A 17,254-nucleotide genomic window follows, 5' to 3' on the forward strand; every position below is an offset into this window, starting at 1 on the left:
AAATAAACGAGGCATGCGGCCCGCCAGCAGCGAGTTTGACATGCTCGTACTACACCCTTCTAACATACTCGCCCTAATCGCTAAGGCTTCTCTCATCCACCTCCTTCTGCCTGGGATCCTCAGGCTTCTCCAGCTCTTGCTGAGCCGATTTCTCTGAATTCATATGACTTAAATGCAATTAGGATGGGACTCTATTATACTGACAGGCCTACAAGTCAGTATATGTTTGATTTTTTTCACAACCAGTATTTATTCAGAATCCACATATATCAAGATTATTTATGCCCTGCTAATGTGGCTCAGTAGTTGAGCATCAACCTATGAACCAGGAGGTTATGGTTCATTCCAGGTCAGGGCACGTGTCCGGGTTACAGGCTCGATCCCTAATCAAAGTGTGTGTGTGTGTGGGGGGAGGGGGGGTGTGGAGGGGGTGGAGGTGCAGGAGGCAGCCAATCAATGATTCTCTCTCATCACTGGTATTCCTATCTTTTTCTCCTCCCTTCCTCTCTGAAATGATCAATAAAAATTTATCTTTAAAAAGCTCATTGAGTGCTTTAAACAATACTGGCAAACACGGTGATAATATCAAGCATGACCTAATGCATGCTAATCTCCTGTGCAGTACATGAGGCTGAAAGAAGTCCACATATTCCCAACAGGTGAAGAAAGTGCAAGAAAAGAAATGTCTCAACTGTTGTGTTTATATTTCAAGATAAATTCAGAACACAGACTGAAAGGAAGCTATTGCTAGTTAAAGGTCAACAGACAACAAGTATTAGTTGAGTGAAAACTAGGCTAGTTATAATTACTCCACTGGGCCCATTAGAGAAGCCTAGCTCGGGCCAGGACAATGTTCTCCCGCTCAGACCTCTGCGTCTCATACTCATGCTCCCCACTGGGTGAACCTATGGGTGCTGCTGTGGGTTGTGTGTGTGAGTTCATAGCTCCCCTCACTTCTAGTTCAGTCTTATTTCAAATGCCTAAGCACTCTGGTTAGTATTTTCCTACAGCAAACGAGTTGTTTTCTGCATTTCCAGGACGCTCCCTGGGCAGAAAGAATGACAAGGTGAACCGAAAGCAAAACCAAAAGTAAATCAATCGCATGGGTTTTCCCAGCAGGTTCCCTTCCCAGAAACAATGCATTTAAGAACCGAAATCACCCCATTAAGTTCCACCAATTAAATAACTGTCTGTTTATGAAGTACACTTAAAATATGTAAGTACATCTGATAACCTGAAAGAATTGGGAGATTACATACACAAACTTCCATTTTTGCTAAAATTGTATAAAAATAATTATTTTCAATTATATATATATATATATCTTTCTCTTATGGGTTTATTTGCACTGAGGTCTTCCACTATGTCTTCTAATTTGTAACAGACTTAAAAGGTAAATGATGAACTCCTTCGTAGAAAGATCAGTGTCTTAAAACATGGTGAACTCACGCTGCCTACACACTGCAAATGTGCACACCAAAAAATCAAATTTTGCCATGAACTCATTCCTGCAATAATTTATAGAAGGAAAGATTCTATACAGGATTTAAATTTATTTTGGAAAATAAGACTTTTAAGGTCGATGAGATAAACTTACTTCAGAAAGCCCTCAATGTGAAACATTTCCAATGAACTATTTTGGTAAATTATATTTTCCCCTCACATTGACTCTGATCAAAATAGGGAGGAGAAAGGATGAGGACTAAGGGAACAGGTGAAATATACTACTAATTGGATTTCTCTTTAAAACTGCAAAGACCCCTTAAAATCTCTAAATAAAGTCACAGTTACTCTGACTGCTACACAGAAAAAGGGAAAACTCAGTCCCCATGAGTCCTAGAATCTTTTACTCCACTGAGTTTACAACAAGTAAAATAGTGCATTGCAATTTTCACAAAAACCTAAGAACTTCGTAAAGCATCATAAACCCTACATTTCTAACTTTCACAATTAAATGATTTCATGATTTTACTTTTGAGAGTTTTTTTTTTACACTTGAAAAATATAGAAAAATGTAGAATATGATTACATTGGCCAATATATGAGAGGAGTTATTAAAAATATAAACAATCATTACATTTCATTAGGAATTACTTTGATCCCATCTACTGAATAGAAAGAGCTCCTCCAAGCCCTCCCACGAAGCCGAGAGCCGTGATGTTACGACTTATATTTTAATATCTTTGTAAAACGGCCGACAGAATTACCATGCAAATGCGGTGCTGGGTTGCCCGGTCACTCACCTCGCCCCCATTGACATATTCCATCACAAAACACAAACGGTCTTTTGTCTGGAAGGAATATTTCAAGGACTTGAAATAAAAAAAGAAAACATGTTATGTTATAATCCCACATTGTCACAATGGCACCAAAACAGCACACTCAGAAGCAGCAAGCGGGACTGATGGAATGGATGGCTCTCGTTCCCTGCGAGTCTATCTGCCCCTGCAGGGCGCTTAAGGTGGGGCTTGTGAGAAGCGGAAGACAAACGATGCCTCGCTCGGCAATGGGCATTGCAAGGGGAAAATGAACACTTGAAGGAAAAATTAACTCAGAAACTGCGATGCGCACTTCTCAATGGAGGTGCCATCTATTCCGTACTGCGGGGGGTCCCCAGAGCTCTTATCCATGAGATGGCAGAGCGAGGCCCACAAATTCCGCTAGGGGAGGCCTAAGGCAGTGACAGTGGTTATATGTGAGGATCTCATCATGACAACATAACTTTTTGCAAATAGGGGACTTAACATCTCCTAATTCAATGGAGTTGGTTCATGTCATTTCATGGGTCATAGAGACAGCAGAACTATCTTAATACACCAGACAAAAAGCACACAACAATGTGGCATTAAGCCCACATATCTGGTGATACCTGTGGAATTCCTACATGAGGCAATCCTAAATCTTTTCAAGACCCTTTAAGATCTCTTAAATTCAGTCAAGGTTACTCTGAAGAGAAACCTCAGCTACAATGTGTACCCCTATGGCTTATCCTTCCAATGAGCTGACGATGAATAAAATCATTCCTCCTGTGGAAGTCTAGCTGGTACTTTTCATCTTAATGTACTTCCCTGAAACCGGAACTCTAAGCAGCTTTGCAGATTGTGCCTCAATTACAATCAATCAAGGAACAGACTAAAAAAAAAAATTGGTTTGCTTCATAATCCACAGTTTATACTTCGTCTAAAGGAATAGCATGCCTGATCTGCAGTTAATGTCATGTGCTCAGCATTCCTGTGTTTCTGAAAGTCCTCTCGCACTGAAAGAAGTCTCCATGTCTACAGAAAATGTCCAGCCAAGATCTCTGCCTTTCACATGTGAGGACAATGTTGCCTGATCATGTGTATATTTATAATAAACCAAAGCAGCACAAAACCCTTACATGTACTGCTAATCTCTTCAGCCTGCCCCTTTTTAAGTCCACTATTTTCTCAGTGGGCTCCTTAACATGCCCTCGGAGATGTGTGGGCTGTGTGAGTTATCTGTATTCAAGGCAGTGAAATTCACAGTAGGAAAAAAAATATCCTGAAAGTGATGGGAGGGACTACGGATGCATGCATATTGCAAATTCAACCCTTACGTTCTGGTAACTTCCAAGAAATCCGACTTGCGGTCTTCCCACTCAGAGGAGGGCGTACCTCAGTGACTGGTTCTGACAATGTCCTGTTCCCTAGCTTAGTGCTGTCAGACCCCCTCTCATCTGAAAAGCTGTGGTGACCGCGCCTGCCCGCAGGTCACTTACTGTCAGGAAGGGGTGCCTCGTGTTCTTCAGGACTCTGCTCTCGGTGAGGGTGTGTGCCACCTCGTCCTGCAAGACAAATAGCCCCTTTAGTGCCAGTGCTGAGACCACAGAAACTGCACCACTCCCGAGGCCAAGAGAGGCAAAACCTAGAGACGGAAAAAGGCTTTATTCATTCATTATTATTATTGTTGTTGTTATTTGAATCCTCACCCCAGAATATTTTTCCCATTAATTTTTAGAGAGTAGAAGACAGAAAAACAGAAATATTGATGTGAATTGGTTGCCTGTTGCATGGGCACTGACCAGGGCCTGGGAGGAGCCTACAAATGAGGCGGCATGCCCTTGACCGGAATCGAACCCAGGACCCTTCTGTCTGCAGGCCGACGCTCTACCCACTTAGGCAAACTGTCTAGGGCTGGAAAAGGTTTTATAACACAGTGACATGCTTGCTCCCAGTTGCCAAACTAGCTTCTCACTGTTCCCTGATTTCTATTTCTAATCTCTTTCAGTGTTTCCCAAACTTTTGACATATGTGTGCCCCTTCTATAATTTTCGTAATGCTGAGTATCCTTCATACTCATGAGAATGTAGAATTAGGCGCAGCTAAGCACAGTGCAGTGCGTACCCCCACCAAACTCTTCCAGTACCCCTGGGGGTATGTGTACCACACTTTGGGAAACACTGTGTGTGTGTGTGTGTGTGTTTTTTACCTGGATGGAGCAAATGAAAGCACAGTCATTCTCTGCTTTCCATAAACATACACTAGTAGTCAGTCACCTTTCCCATGTGTTGTTACTGGAATCTTTGTTCTTTTTAAAATACATATATATTTATTGATTTCAGAGAGAAAGGGAGAGGGAGAGAGACATAGACGCATCAATGATGAGAGAGAATCATGGGTCAGCTGCCTCCTGCACGCCCCCCACTGGAGATGGAACCCGCACCCCGGGCATGTGCCCTTACGGGGAATCGAACAGTGACCTCCTGGTTCATTGGTCGATGCTCAACCACTGAGCCACGCCGGCTGACTGGAATCTTTGTTTGTGAGGCTCCTGTTCCAATGGGACTTGGATGAAATGGGACATGAACTCCTAGGGCTTCAGCGGTGACACAATCCCTTCGGAAGCTAGGCTTACTCACTCTGGAGAGCATGCTGCTTGCATACGCTGTGAAAAGTCCTGCATTGTCTACACTGCCCCTCATTTCATTCCAGTCTTTCCTTCTGTCCCTCCCAATTTCTAGTTCTGGGACAGACCAATCTCTCATGCTCACCTTTCTATGCTACATCAGAAGGGGCGGGGGGTGGGGGGGGTCACAGACAGAACAAAAGAGCCATTATGATCCCCCTCCAAGCTCAGCTGAACCCCGGAGGATTCTGACTCACTGCTACGGTGTCACCTTCCATCCGGTACACGGTTGTTCCAAACCTTTCTCGGGCAGCCTACGTGCCTTGCACAAGCGCTGAGATGCGCAAACAGCCCTGCCAGGCCCCCTAGTCAGTGCCGCGCCGGGGCTGGGGCCTGCCCAGGTTGTCTGATCTCAAGTTGTCTCTCTCCATCTCATCCTCACTCCCTCACACTTTCAAAGGCCAGCTTGCTTCCTCCTCAGGACGGGAGTCCTTAATAACACGTGGTCCATCACTCTCGTCTGGAAACCCGGCGTCCAGGGCATCGTATGTATGAAGAATGAGGGGAACAGAAACCTGCCTATAATAGACCTCGGCGATAGTTGCAGTAGACAAGATCCACGGGGAGAGGGTTAATAGTGGGCAACGTTTTAAGAAGAGAAAAGGACATGTGTGCAGTCACAGAGCATTTCCTCTAAGACAGCTGTTAATTAAAAAGGGAGAAATCGGAGCGTCACCATGGCTGAACCGGCAGACACCCGGTTACCAGGTGACCAGTGAGATGTCCGCGGGAGAGAGGCAGACGCACTTCATTCATCCCCGAGATGATGCCGAGAGGGCGGGCGCCTCGGGATCCGCACCCCGGTCTTGTCAGTCTCGAAAATGTCACATTGCTAACCACTTCGCTACGAAGAAGCCCGTTTGCCTTCAAGGAACTGATAAATGAACTTGTTGGGGAAAGCAGCGAGGATCTACAGCAATCGGGAGAGTCTATCATTTGTGAAATGCACCCGGCTTTGCGCGGCTCCTCAGAAAAGTGTAATTAATTAGTGAGGTAAGACAGAATCCAAGTGAGGCTTATGGAAGAAAGGAAAAAGCAGAATGGAGATGACATTTGCTCATGCATGAGACACAGCAGGCGGCACTCAAAATCATCAGAGCAAATATGTAACAATAATATATTTATTTTCATTTAATGCGATTTTAATTTTATTCAATCTATAACTAAATTTATTCAATAATGATGGCAGGTGCTATTCCATTTATTTAAAAAATATATTTTATTTTATTTTTTACAGAGAGGAAGGGAAAAGGATAGAGAGTTAGAAACATCGAATAGAGAGAAATATTGATCAGCTGCCTCCTGCACACCTCCTATTGGGGATGTGCCTGAAACCAAGGTACATGCCCTTGACCGGAATCAAACCTGAGACCCTTCAGTCCACAGGCTGGCACTCTAGCCACTGAGCCATACCGGCCAGGGCCCATTTCTTTATTCATTCATTGGATCCTGACACAGCCTTATGAGGGGGACACGATTAGTACCCTCATTTTTCAGGTGAGAAAACCAAGGCAACAAAGAGCTGAATAATTAGTTTGGGATCGTTTAGCAATGAGTAGCAGAGCCTACAGGAAATACCAGTGTAATTACCATACGTGTCAGGTGTTATGCTGAATCCTTTACGTACTCCATTCGACATCACATTCTTGTCCAGGAGCTCCGTTTCCCACAAATGGAAGTTTTACAATTGGACAAACCGCGATTCTCCTGGGCAGCTCCACTCGCTGCGAGCTGTTTAGTTAGCATGCTTGGCCTCTACCTGACCTCAGTCAGCCTTTTCCTTCCGAGTCATCGTGATAAGCATATATAACCCCCCAAACCCCAAATACCCCAAATACTGTCAAATGTCCCCAAAGGATGGTACTGCCCCAAAACTGCTTGGGGAAGGTCATTAGGTGATAATATGCAAAGCGAGGTTACAATCCTAGGCCCCTCTGCATCTTTCCCCCACCAGCACTGACTACAAAGAAGCCAAGGTTGAAACAAACCTACAAAACACGGAAGTGTAACTCACAAAGTGGGCGGAGCAATTCGCTCCAGACAGGAAATACTGTAACGGAAAGCTAAAGTCGTCTACACAGGTAGGTCACTGTTGAATTAAGCAAGACAACGCTTGGACCAACTTATAAAGTAGATCAAATTTGCTTTTTTGAGGGAACTGGGGTTTAATTTAGAACCCTGAGAACTGGCATCATTAGCCTTTTCATTATTTGCAGAGGTGAACGAAGTTATGAGAAGGTGTTAGGCCTCCTGAAAAAATGTCAAAAACTATTTCTTTTAATTTCATTATTCTCGTATTTTCAAATTTATTAAGGCTGCTTTTCCATTCAACAGATATAAGCTGTATAATTTATGAGTACAAATCATCTGTTATTCTAATCCCTCTGATTCAAGAAGAAATTCAGAATGTTGGGGGAAAATAAAAAGCAGCATTAGTGCAATTATTAATCTAGGTCACAAAAAGATAGCAAAAACATTCTCCCGAACACACAGAGGATAAATATTTCTATCTCCTCAAGGTAATAAAATAGCTTCAGTATATAATATTTAGATAACACTATAAATGTTTGAAAGTTTTAATGTTACAAATATTAAGATAATAGATGTTGTTAACAGTAGCCTACAACCAACAACTTGGTCAGTGAATAGAATTTCAACACTTATCATGCATATGTGTGAAGACACACACGTGTGTACAGTGTAAACAAAACTTTCTGTTACCTTTGCAATAATAACTTCTTTCTTCAGAATCTTCATAGCATAATACTTGCCACTCGCCTTCTCTCGAACCAAAATAACTTTCCCAAAAGTGCCTTTACCTAGTAGCTTCAAATAGTCAAAATCATTCATTGTCTAGAAAATACAAATGAAAAAAATACATGAAATATTTGATGCAACTTATTCGTAAATATGCACTCAAAGGCAAATTCTACCAAGAGCTCTCTGAAATGAGTACGAATCAGATGGCACTGGCTGTCTCATCAGCAGTCACAGATGCTGGAAATCACTGAAGCAATTCTCAGAGACTCGAGACAAATACTTTTGAACCTAGAATTCCTCAGCTACTCAAATTTTTAGTCAAAGAAAACTCCTAGCCCACATGGTTTTGCTGGTGAATTGTATAAACATTTAAGGAAGAAATAATAGCATTTGGGTACAAGCGCCTACGGAAAACGGAAAAGGACAGAATATTTCCCAATAAGTGGTAACCATTACCCTGATATCAAAACCAGACAAGAACATTATCAGAAAAACTACAAGCCAATCAATACCCTGTATGTAAATACATGTAAAAATTCTAAATATTTTACAAATGAATGCTTCTGTTCATTTTCAAGATTATACGCTACCCACAGTTTTTCCAAATGTCAAGTTATAACATGGTAAGCGTTCAATGCTATCTCTAGTTCAAAAGAAAAGCAGCAAGAGACATCAGGGAAATAATAAAGTCCATTTGTTAATTCAACTAAAAATCAAACAAACGGGACTAAATATACAGAATATTTACTGCCCCTCCTCCCTGATGCACATGTCACCCATTCCCATTAAAAGGCGGGGTCATGCGCGGAGACTGGTTTGGCTCAATGGATAGAGCGTCGGCTTGGGGATTGAAGGGTCCCGGGTTCGATTCCGGTCAAGGGCATGTACCTTGGTTGAGGCATATCCCCTGTAGGGGGTGTGCAAGAGGCAGCTGATCGATGACTCTCTCTCATTGATGTTTCTAATTCTCTATCTCTCTCCCTTCCTCTCTGTACAAAATCAATAAAATATATTAAAAAATAAAAATAAAAGGCGGGGTCACCCTTCCCTCTGCCTGGGCTGGCACTGGGTCCAGCGTGAACACAGAGGAGACTCAGAGCCACACTGGGCCAGGCCCAGACCCAGCCGCTCAGCCTGTCCGCTCAGGCGTGGGCAGCCCAGCTTGTGGCTGGAGGAAGACGTGTAGAGAGACCCTGGAATGCAGAGAGGTCGCGTGAGGGGGACCCAGAACCCAGACCCATGAGAACGGCTCTCTGGCATCCTCCAGCCCAGCCCACTGCCAGTGGAATGCAGAGGCCTGAGCAACAGGCTGGTGGCCAGCAGAATGGCCCACCAAACCTGGAAAGCGTGAGAAATGACACGCGGGGGTTGTTTTAAGATGTTAAACTTGGGTTGTTGGTGCGATGCAAGAAGGTAAATGGAAAATGATACTTGCTGTATCCTATTACTTAATGCCATATAAGCTGGAACTGAACTCATAGGGGTAAAATCAAAGAAGAATTTTTAAACGGCTTTCTGACATTCTCAGATGAAGAGTAATATGTAATTGTAAAGCATTACTATATTCCTTGAGGATGCGATTCTTAGGAACGAGGGGGGGTTTTCAAAAGGATGACAGTCCTAACTCTCAATTTCACAGCTTCTGCCAGTTAATCTGTCAATCTCTTAAAAAAGGAATTTGCATGGAAACTGATATTAGTAAAAAAAAAAAAAATAAAAAAAAAAAAATTCTATGTGATAAAATCAGAAGCAGATTTCATATCTATTTTGACAAAACTTCAGAACATTTGAAAGTATCTCTGAAACCAAATGCTCGTGTTCAGCGTGGTAGACACAGTAATTATCTAGTCTTTACAAATGAAGTGTAATCTATCACAAAATGTTTTCTTCTTTTGGATGGTGTTCAAGTTACACTAAGATTTCATTAAACAATGAGAGCATGGTTACTCCCCAGAAAAATTAATTCCTCAAAACCCAATTCTAAGATTTGGTAGGTAAACATTTTATATAGAAATACTCTTTACATCATCTCTAACGTAACAATGTGGCTGCTTTAGGCGAAGACTTATAACAAATGTCTAATAAATGTATTTAAATCACAGATACTAGAATTTAAGAAAGACTGCCTAGTCCAGAAATGTGGTTAAAATATGAATATATAAATTGAGGAGGAATACACGGAATCACTCAGAAAAGGACACAGAAGTGCCCGCCTCTGCTGCCCGCCTCGTTCTCTCTCTCAGGGAAGGGAAAGCTCTAGTCTGACCAATTTCTACAACAACGACTAGGCCAGGAATGAGAGATCACATGACCTCAGCAGGTCCCACCATCTCTTCTCTCGCTCTCCAAACGCTAACCATAGCTTTGAGTTACTGTAGCCAGGCATCTATATGTATAAAAAGCCATCAATCAGAACACCATAATGACCAAAACAACCAGTTGCTATGACGCCCACTACGGCCAGCGAACTAGCCCAATTGGGGGGCGGGGCACCTCCCCCTGGCAGGCCCTGACCCTGATTGCCCTCTCCCACCCTGACAGAGGGCAAGGAGGCCTGCCAACCCTCCTGCGACCCTTCCCCACCAGCCAGCCCCACCCTCGATTATCCCGCCCACCCCATTGGTCTGCAGCCTCTTCCACAGGCTGGCCCTGCCCCTGATCACCCCCGATTGGGGTTGGAACAGTTGGACCCCACCTGTGCACAAATTCATGCACTGGACCGTATAAGATAATAGGCTGCCATTTTTTGTAAATTGCCATTTTAGCGTATTTCTTCCATACTCATGCACGTGCCCAGCAGAGGAGTCTGTCATTGTTTCCTACCTTTCTTTTATGATGGGTTGCAGAAGCATCCATCTCCTCCTCCCCTATATTGTCGATCTGTGAGGTTGGACTGCAACAACTCATCCTCTCCTCCTCTTGCCTCTGGAGTCTGTCTGCTACGGCCTGAATAGCTTCCGTCCATTCTTCCCTACAGATCAAGTGCAAATTCTCATGAACAGAAAATGGTAACTGGTTCAAATATTTCCCTTTTATATGAAATATACACAAATAAAGTCTCCTCCACAATAACACACACACGCTCACGAACATATTCTCCCACGCTTACTCCGGTGTGGAATTAATCCCATTGATTTTTTTTTAAGTCACTCATCTATTATATCAGTATAATCATACTTAAGGGGCTACGGCGTTTTACAAAGATATTTACATGTATTTACAAATGGTGAGGTCAGGCACACGGGTTTTTAGATTGACCGGCGCTTTTACACAAAATAGAAAAAGAAAAAAAAAAATGGCTTTCTTACCTTTCCTCTGGGGTATCTACATGAAACGTTCTCTCTATAACAGTCGTCCACTGGAGACATCTGATAATAAATGTGTTTGGCTTTGGTCGTTCTGTTTTCATTAACTGGCATTCTAGTGATAAAATAAAACGTCTCTTTGAATATACTCACATTTAAATCAGGAAACAAACAAACTGTAGAGTTCTATTCTCCACACAGCATCCCAGGACCGCACGGCTTTTCCCAGACACGTCCTGCTGCTCCTTCCTGTATCCATGCTCTGCTATCTGGGATGCTGTCCATTCCTTTGACCCCGATCCATATGTGACCATCAGCTGTCGAAAGGACACCTGTCCTCGAAGGTGAAGATCAAAGCCACCTTCTCCCATGAAGCTTTTTCTGAATCCCTCCACCCCCTCTAGTCTCAGAACTTACTACTGGCCCCCTCATTTTTCATTCAGCTTAGACTATCCTATAATATAATCATTTTAAGAAGGCATCATTATCCCTCCACCTAGGTTTTTGATAGTACATACCATACCACCTGTAAGTTTTTAAAAATATGTTTTTATTGATTTCAGAGAGAATGAGAGAGGGAGGGAGGGAGGGAGGGTAGGAGAGACAGAGAGGAACTTCAATGATGAGAAGCATCAATCGGATGCCTCCTGCATGTCCCCACTGGGGACCGAGCCTGCCACCCAGTCCTGTGCCTTGACCGGGACTCAAACCATGATCCCCTGGTAGATGGGTCGACGCTCACTCACTGAGCTACACTGGCCAAGCCACCTGTAACTCTTATTAATCACAGCCAGTCAGCCACCACGTGATCAAATCTGTCAGGAACATCTAGGAAGACTTCCAAGCCAAGGACAAAAGCGCAGTGGCTAAAAGATGGGTTCTAACCCCACGGTGCCCTGATCCAGTTTTTTCCCTACCATGAACGATGAATCCTGCAAGTGAATTAAGAATTAAGGCCTCTGGTCTTCAAACATTAAATGAGAAACAGTAAGAGGACCTGTATCATAGAACTAGCATGGGGAGAAAGAGCAAATCGCTGCAATTGTCAGCACTGTGTGTGACACAGCAAGGTTTCAATGTTAGCTTTAGGACTGAATATGAGGTTCAGAAAAATGCCTTTAAACCATCAGGCATCATCTGTCCAAGTTACATCCCTCTTGAAAAGATGTTTCCACACCTTCCCTCTTCCACACCTTCCCCTCCCTGAGCCCCGCCCCCTCCCTCGGTGACACTCTTCTCCTACTAAGAGGTCAGGGTCATTGTCACCGGGTAACATATTTGAGGAGGGAGAGGCCCCTGCCCCATGTGTCTGTTCTGCTCTGAGCACAGCGAGGGATGGCTAGGAGGAGGGTGATCCCCCGGTAGGAGCCGATGTGGCATTATTTGTGGACGTGGGATGCAGAGGGAGTGGTGTAGAGGGGAAGACAATGGGGAGGGACAATGGGGAACGGCGTCCTCTCACTGCTGGTCTCACGCTGCAGGACGCCGACCAAGCCAATGGGAACACGTGTTCAGGCACTAAGGATGGAAAAGCAGTTCCCAAACTCGCACTGGTCCAGCCCCGGGTTCGATTCTCTCAGGTGACAGACAAGCAAGGGAGAGGATGCTTTGCTGCTGGCGAGTGTGACGAGTCTGAACCAGAATAAAAATATGCTTTCCACAGAAGGAAAGGGGGGGGGGGGTGTTAAGATATTACTGTTTATTTCGTAAGAAAGAAGTTTTTGTAAGTGAAGGAGTAAGAGGGGTTACTAATGCTGTGTTCCACTCTAAAAGATGTTCTTTTTTTCAAATTCTGGCTTTTTAATGACCATAAACACCAGGGGAGGCTATTTGTGGGTATAAATTGAGTGTGAAATCACACGTTAATGAGAACCCCTCCTAACGCATTGTTCTTGAGCTAAGATGTCACCATCATTTACCAAAAGTATATCTCAGAGGCTGCACCCTTCCCACCAGCATTTCTCCATCTCGTCTGTCCTCAAAATCCTCCCTCTAATGGAGCCAACGTCTGCAGAGTCTTCTAAAGCAACTCCTCTCTGCACACCTCTGCATACTTCCCATTTTAACTGAAAATACGCCGTGGTCCCCTGGGACAATAGCGATCATACAAAATGAATGAGGCCTCACCAACACTGAGTTTCGAGGGTCAGGCACGCAAACATCAAAATGCATCGTGAGGCAAGTTGCTCTGTGGTTTTGTTTTTTGCAGGCTCATAGCCATGAACTACTTTCTGTGGTTGAAATAAAATGTAACATTTTAACTACTTTAAAGTGCACAGCTCTATGGTATTAATAAGTACGTTCACATTGTTGTGAGGCAAGTTGGCTTTTAAACATATCTCTTCCTTTTTTTTCCTCTCTGTAAAAATTCATGTTCAAATCATCTATGCTTCCTGTAGAAAAATTCATAAACTGGTACATGGTTAATGTTTTCATGTAGATTTCAATTCTTTTATAAGCATGCTGTAAAATGAGACTATAGCATATGGAATATCTATATATATAAAAGCCTAAGAGACTGTTCCACCAGTAGCTATGACACACACTGGCCACCAGGGGGCAAACGCTCAATGCACAGGCATGGAAACATGGAACAGACTGATGAATCTCAGAGGAAAGGAAGGGAAGGCAGAGATTAACCAAAGATCTTATATGCATACTAGAGGCCTGGTGCAGGGATTCATGCACTGGTGGGGTCCCTCAGCCTGGCATGCACCCTCTCACAATCTGGGACGCAGGGGTCTTCAAACTACGGCCCGCGGGCCACATGCGGCCTGCAGAGGAGTCTGATCCGGCCCGCCAGGTTTTTTGGGCAGTGAGCGCAGCCGAGGTGTTACAGTAGGAATTAGTAGTTCATATAGTCCGGCCCTCCAGCTCTCTGAGGGACCGTGATCTGGCCCCCACTTTAAAAAGTTTGAGGACGCCTGCCTTAGGGTTTCAGCCTGATCCCTGCAGGGACCAGTCCATCTTGCCCAGTCTTGATTGGGGCCGATCAGGGCCTAGGAGGGACCACGAGAGGGCTCCAGGGAGTGTCTGGCCTGTCTTGATTTGTGCACCAAGCTGGTTTTGGCCCGATCTCTACAGGCCTGGCAGAGGGACCCCACCAGGGCATGAATCTGGGCCTCTAGTATTACATAAGTGCTCTGCTCATTTGTTATGCTGTGATATTTTTCGTTTCATTAAATAAAGAACTACACCATCATATTTCACAGTGGCTCAGACGCCTCTGTACTCACACACCCAAGCAAACAGCTTATTAGTGATCACAATCCATGAAACAAACAGAAACGAACTACCCGGATGTAGAAAAGACGAGATCTACCCATTTTAACACAGCTTATTACAAAATACTGGGTGGAAATCTAAAAAATAATCATGAACACCATTTTGCTTTAATTAAGAAAAACTAATTGATATTTCAAATGTGATGAAACTGGAATTCGTAACAACATTTTTAAACAATCCAACAAGATTGCAAATTAAACCGCAAATTCCCTGAGGGCAAGGTTCCTTTTGTTTGATCACCTCGTACTGTGCCTACACAGAGCAGGTCTCAATGAAATAAACACAATGAAAGAACATATGATTAACGCTAGCCAAATGCAGAAAGGAACTGGTGTTGGCTAACTAACACCACATTTCCAAAAACAGCTGAAAGATACTCCACACCTAATAAAATGATTGGTTCCGGCCAGGATCACCAAAGGAGGCCAAAGTCCTTAGGGAAGTGAGTGAAGGACTGAACACCGCATGGTGCTAAGGTATAGATAGACCCACAGAGCGCATGCCCACCACTTAACTTTATGACGGAGCTTTCACACCTGAAGCCAGTGAACAACGGCAGGGCACCAAGTGTAAGGGCCTCCTGAAACCGGAAATACTTATTTCTTCAAAATCTAACGTGCCCTGCCCTGGCTGGTGTGGCTCAGTGGTTGAACATCAAAACCACGGTTCGATTCCCGGTCAGGGTACATGCCCGGGTTGTGGGCTTGAACCCCAATAGGGGGCATGCAGGAGGCAGCCGATCATTGATTCTCTCTCATCGTTGATGTTTCTATCTTTCTCTCCCTCTTCCTTCCTCTCTGAAATCAATAAAAATATCTATTTTTTAAAAAAACAACAACACTAAATTGTCCAGTTACACCTTTGAGAACATTAGTAAAAATCCTGTCGGAGAAATACATACTCTAACCAGATATAGATGTAGATGTTTATGTATAAATAAATCCTAACAACATCAATGTGAAAAAATTAAAAGCCTAATCAAGTTCATGATTACATAACTACAGCTCTGACTTAAGAGCAAGCTTTCTTTCCCTCGGGAAAGTGGTAGGGTTAGGTTTACAGAACACTTACACGATTTTTTCCCTTGGAGAACAATGAAAAGGCCTATTCGTTCAGAGCAAAGTACTCAACTTCCAAAAAGAGAAACAAACAAAAGAAAAGAAAAACACACACATAGTGAGGTTTGGAGGATTATAAACAAACAAGATTAATACTTTCATTAAAAACATATACAAATAAAACCAAAGCACTATTAAGAATCGGATTTGTCCAGCCCCGCCAGCATGGCTCAGTGACTGAGCACCAATCTATGGAACAGGAGGTCACAGTTTGATTCGGGGCCAGGGCACATACTCAATCCCCAGTGTGGGGCAAGTAGGAGGCAGATGATCAGTGATTCTCTCTCATCATCCATGTTTCTCTCTCTCTCTCTTACCTTCTCCTTCCTCTCTGAAATCAATAAAAATAGAAAATAATTTTTTAAAGAATTTTTTTAAAAAAGAATTTTTTAAAGAATTTTTTAAAGAGTGAAAACACTCTCTCACCTTTAGGAACTTTAAGACGAGACATAAATGCCTCTCTTTCCACTCAGGAATTCTGACTTCAGACGAGTTTTCCTCATTTACAGGGTTTCACCCACAGCCACAGAGAATTTCTGGGTCTTTAGCACAAAACACTTCACTTTAAAGTCTGGCTTGACTATTGCATTGCAAGTAAGCGAAGAAATACTTTGGAATAATCGGTTCATTCATTGTCGGAACAGAAAAAAAAAATCATCTAAAATGCTTTGCCAATTTGTCAGTAGGGAAACTTTCCTTTCTATTAAATTGGTTCTTCTTAAATAATGACAAGTCATTCTTTGAAAGGCACCTTCTCAGTTGATCCACGGGAACACGAAAGTTCTATGAGCTTATTTCTCACTAACCCTCCCAACTAAGTTCTCAGGTGTTACAGTCATTTCTGTTTCACAAACACGGAAACAGAAGCTGATGTTGGTCCCTTGTTCAAAATCATCACGTCCGTGAGGTTATGAAACTGAATCTCTCGGGTCCAGGTTTTATAGCTCTAAGTTCTAGGTGCATCCTAGCATATCACATGCTGTTTGGGGAGTGTTAGCAGCTTTCAATAGAGGAAGTAAATGTTCATCCCATATAATAAAAGCCTAATATGCTAAGCGTCCAGGCATCTGGTCAACCAATCAAAGCGTAATATGCTAATGATATGTTAAAGCTACTCGACAGCTTGCTATGACGTGCACTGACCAGCAGGGGGAAGATGCTCTGACTGGTAGGTTAGCTTGCTGCTGGGGTCCGGCCCATTGGGACTGAGCCAGGTGGGCCAGACATGCCTTGGAGCCTCCTGCAGTCCCTCCCTGCTGGCCAACCTCCTGCATCCCTCCCAGGCCCTGATCATGGGAACCTACTGCCTAGCCTACACCCTCTTGCAATCCGGGACCCCTCAGAGGATGTTGGAGAGCCGGTTTTGGCCTGATCCCACAGGCCAGACCGAGGGACCTCACTGGTGCATGAATCCATGCACCAGGTCTCTAGTTTCTTTAATAACAAGCTCTGCATCTTCACTCTCTAGGTTTTAATAATCAAACTGACAAAAACAGTGACTAGATATAGACAGGGGTCCTCAAACTTTTTAAAGTGGGGGCCAGATCACGGTCTCTCAGAGAGCTGGAGGGCCGGACTATATGAACTACTAATTCCTACTGTAACACCTCGGCTGAGCTCACTGCCCAAAAAACCTGGCGGGCCGGATCAGACTCCTCTGCGGGCCGCATGTGGCCCGAGGGCCGTAGTTTGAAGACGCCTGAATAGAATATGGAAAGAGTCTTCCCCAAAGAAAACTGACCAAACTTCTTGAGTATTCATGCACCAAAAATAACTACCATCCAGAGTGAGAATATCCCGTGTAAAAACAACCACCCGCTTTGATTGTACGCTTATAACATAGGGGGAGCTTCGGGTGAT

General features: G+C 43.6%; 1 protein-coding gene across 5 annotated transcripts in view; it reads right to left on the reverse strand.

Annotated features, from left to right (window-relative positions):
• The window catches only part of AKT3 (AKT serine/threonine kinase 3), a 165,366-nt gene that overhangs the window by 38,669 nt on the left and 109,443 nt on the right, over positions 1–17,254 (reverse strand). For 2 of the 5 annotated variants that reach the window (XM_045587130.1, XM_045587129.1), the window contains 5 exons: positions 10,995–11,106; positions 10,510–10,657; positions 7,648–7,779; positions 3,740–3,805; positions 2,208–2,312 (listed from right to left, as the gene is read on the reverse strand). In XM_045587130.1, the coding sequence (XP_045443086.1) occupies positions 2,208–2,312; positions 3,740–3,805; positions 7,648–7,779; positions 10,510–10,657; positions 10,995–11,106 (563 nt within the window). The remainder of the gene's footprint in view (positions 1–2,207; positions 2,313–3,739; positions 3,806–7,647; positions 7,780–10,509; positions 10,658–10,994; positions 11,107–17,254) is intronic. The other 3 variants (XM_036453534.2, XM_036453532.2, XM_045587131.1) reach the window with 2 other exon arrangements.

Source organism: Pipistrellus kuhlii, unplaced genomic scaffold, assembly GCF_014108245.1.
Source record: "Pipistrellus kuhlii isolate mPipKuh1 unplaced genomic scaffold, mPipKuh1.p scaffold_m20_p_25, whole genome shotgun sequence".
In the NCBI taxonomy this organism is placed as follows: Eukaryota; Metazoa; Chordata; class Mammalia; order Chiroptera; family Vespertilionidae; genus Pipistrellus; species Pipistrellus kuhlii.